Source organism: Scophthalmus maximus, chromosome 4 (genome assembly GCF_022379125.1).
Source record: "Scophthalmus maximus strain ysfricsl-2021 chromosome 4, ASM2237912v1, whole genome shotgun sequence".
Classification (NCBI taxonomy): domain Eukaryota; kingdom Metazoa; phylum Chordata; class Actinopteri; order Pleuronectiformes; family Scophthalmidae; genus Scophthalmus; species Scophthalmus maximus.
In genome coordinates, this window is record NC_061518.1 from 14010001 (window position 1) to 14012525 (window position 2525).

Consider the following 2525-nt stretch of genomic DNA (forward strand, 5'->3'; position numbering starts at 1 on the left):
TTACTGGAGATTTACAACAAACAAACCGTGTCAATGTCTTTGCTTTTTTACGGTGCTCAACGTGACTTTGTTTGCATTGTTTCTATAATTTGTGTGTGTGTGTGTGTGTGTGTGTGTGTGTGTGTGTGTGTGTGTGTGTGTGTGTGTGTGTGTGTGTGTGTGTGTGTGTGTGTTTCACAGCTGCAGAGCACATTGCCCGGTGGGACGACGGCAGGTGATGGACCTTGATTTCTCAAAGTGGTGAATCTAGGTGCGTGTCGTACTGTACATGTGAAATGCTGGTTTGGAAAATGGCCACTTTTGTTGATATCTTTTGTCAAACATTGTAGATGAATTAGTGTAGTTTACTGTACATACTGTACATGTTTCAATGATTAATAATTGTTAATCTGTTATCATTAAACAGTTGTATGGCTCTCGGAAAATTGATTACTCTTTGCACGTTAACTGACTGAATGTCCAAATAAAACAGGGAATGTGAATAACAAAATTAATGACTACCTAGATGTAACAAAAAGTTGGATTGACTCAGCGACTTGGAACGCAAACACGTTGCTGTTGTACTAATGCCTCTATCAAGATTACGAGATGTTGTGAAAAAAAGTGCATTGGAAATGTCCCCAAAAGATTTGGTACTGTTGCTCATGCCATTTTAATGTTTCAGAAACACACACTTATGATTTACATTACTGGGATGTATCAGGACGTCTTCGGTCTAGGGTTAATCTGAACCTGAAGGGAGGTGGTGGATTCACCTGACATTTGTCAGAACAACACACATCAAATCAGCAGATTCCTCAAGGCACTTAACGCATTTCTGGTGCCGAGTTGCCCACAGCTCTCGCAACACAGTGACTCAGCGGCTGGCAACAAAACTGGATCTGTCTTCATGTAGACGCCAGAAGTCACTGACTTCAGAGCAGGGAGTCGGAAGTGGTTAGTAACATATGATTTCTTTAAATGATCAAGAAAAATGACTGGGTAAAATTGTCTTTTGTTTGCCTTAACTATCAGTCTTAATATCACAACCTGGAAGCACAAAGCAAGGACTCAGTCTTTACTTACAAAAAGTTTCAGTACGCAGGCAACAAGTTCACTTGTTACTGGGGTAAATCACTGTGGTAACTTATGCTGAACCTCTAACCTGCTAGGGAGCAAACCAAGATGAACCAAGAAAATTGGTTCATCTACTGACCAATCAAATCATTGGAAAACCAGGGTCATCGTTCTATATGATCCTGACAGGGACAAAGGAGTTTAATGTTAAGTGACAAATAATAAAGAGCAATAGATATTTACAGATAAGTGGACTTGTGTTGCTGTTCCAGACTTTTCATGTTGTCCACTCTGGCTGTAGAACAGAGCGGAGGGAGAGAGTTTATCACGACATATCCTGACATATATAATCGTCAACCTCTTCATCATATCCCGAGTGAAAAAGACGTATTCATTGGCTTATTTCTATGGCTTTACCATTCCAAAACATGTAAAGATCCTTGATGTTTTACGGATCATTTCAGACACTGAAAACCCCCAGACTACATAACACATGTTGATTTAGATAGAGCGCTAGTGGGTTAATAAGGCCGAGTACGTTGAAATTATTTTTTTATGAAAATGGATAAATGCTTGGACACAGTGTGTTACTCAGTGTGAGATGTGCTGTCTTAGTTTTCGCTGATGTGCTGGTTCATGCCGACAACAGACTTTCTGAGCAGAGTATGAGCCATGAAGGGGGGTGTGTGTGTGTGTGTGTGTGTGTGTGTGTGTGTGTGTGTGTGTGTGTGTGTGTGTGTGTGTGTGTGTGTGTGTGTGTGTGTGTGTGTGTGTGTGTGTGTGTGTGTGTGTGTGTGTGTGTGTGTGTGTGTGTGTGTGTGTGTGTGTGTGTGTGTGTGTGTGTGTCTGTTGGGAGTGTGAATCCTCACCTCGGAGGCGGTGCTCACGTAGCTTCCTGCTGGTCTCATGGTGCCCCCTGATAAGCTGCTGCTGCAGAGGGTTTCAGAATGATGCTAGTGGCAGTGGAATTAGCTTCCATTGTCATGATAATGACAGTGATACTCTTGCCCCATCCAACTCCGACCAGCCATTGTATGGAAACAGGAATGCAATTTCTCCTGCAGGGGTAACCGACAATCCTCTATGACAGTGAAAGGTCCCTAAATGACTCTCCATTCAGGCGAGGCTGAGGGGCCAGAAGCCAATTAAAGGGGGAGCAGCAGAACAGTGCCAACCCAAAGACCCAAAGCTGTCCCTAAACACACACATTAAGCAATACCCACACACACACACACACACACACACACACACACACACACACACACACACACACACACACACACAAAATTACACACCCTCACTCATTATTTTCCTTTTCACAATGAATGCATCTAATCTTCTAAACTAAAATCTTTTTCTTTACAGACCCGATTATTTTAGGGGCACAGGCAGTTTGTGCTAAATGACTCAAGAGGTATATTTAGTACAATATGTGCAGAGACTCAAGAACATGACTTACTGGTTTGAAA

At 42.3% G+C, this 2525-nt stretch overlaps 1 protein-coding gene across 1 annotated transcript in view; it reads left to right on the forward strand.

The window, feature by feature from the left end:
* Positions 1–434, forward strand: part of LOC118302440 (C-type lectin domain family 18 member A-like) — a 10816-nt gene extending 10382 nt beyond the window's left edge. Inside the window, exon 12 of the mRNA XM_035628569.2 lies at positions 181–434. Coding sequence (XP_035484462.2) covers positions 181–218 — 38 coding nt within the window. The 3' untranslated portion in view covers positions 219–434. The remainder of the gene's footprint in view (positions 1–180) is intronic.
* The last annotated feature ends 2091 nt before the right edge of the window (positions 435–2525 follow it).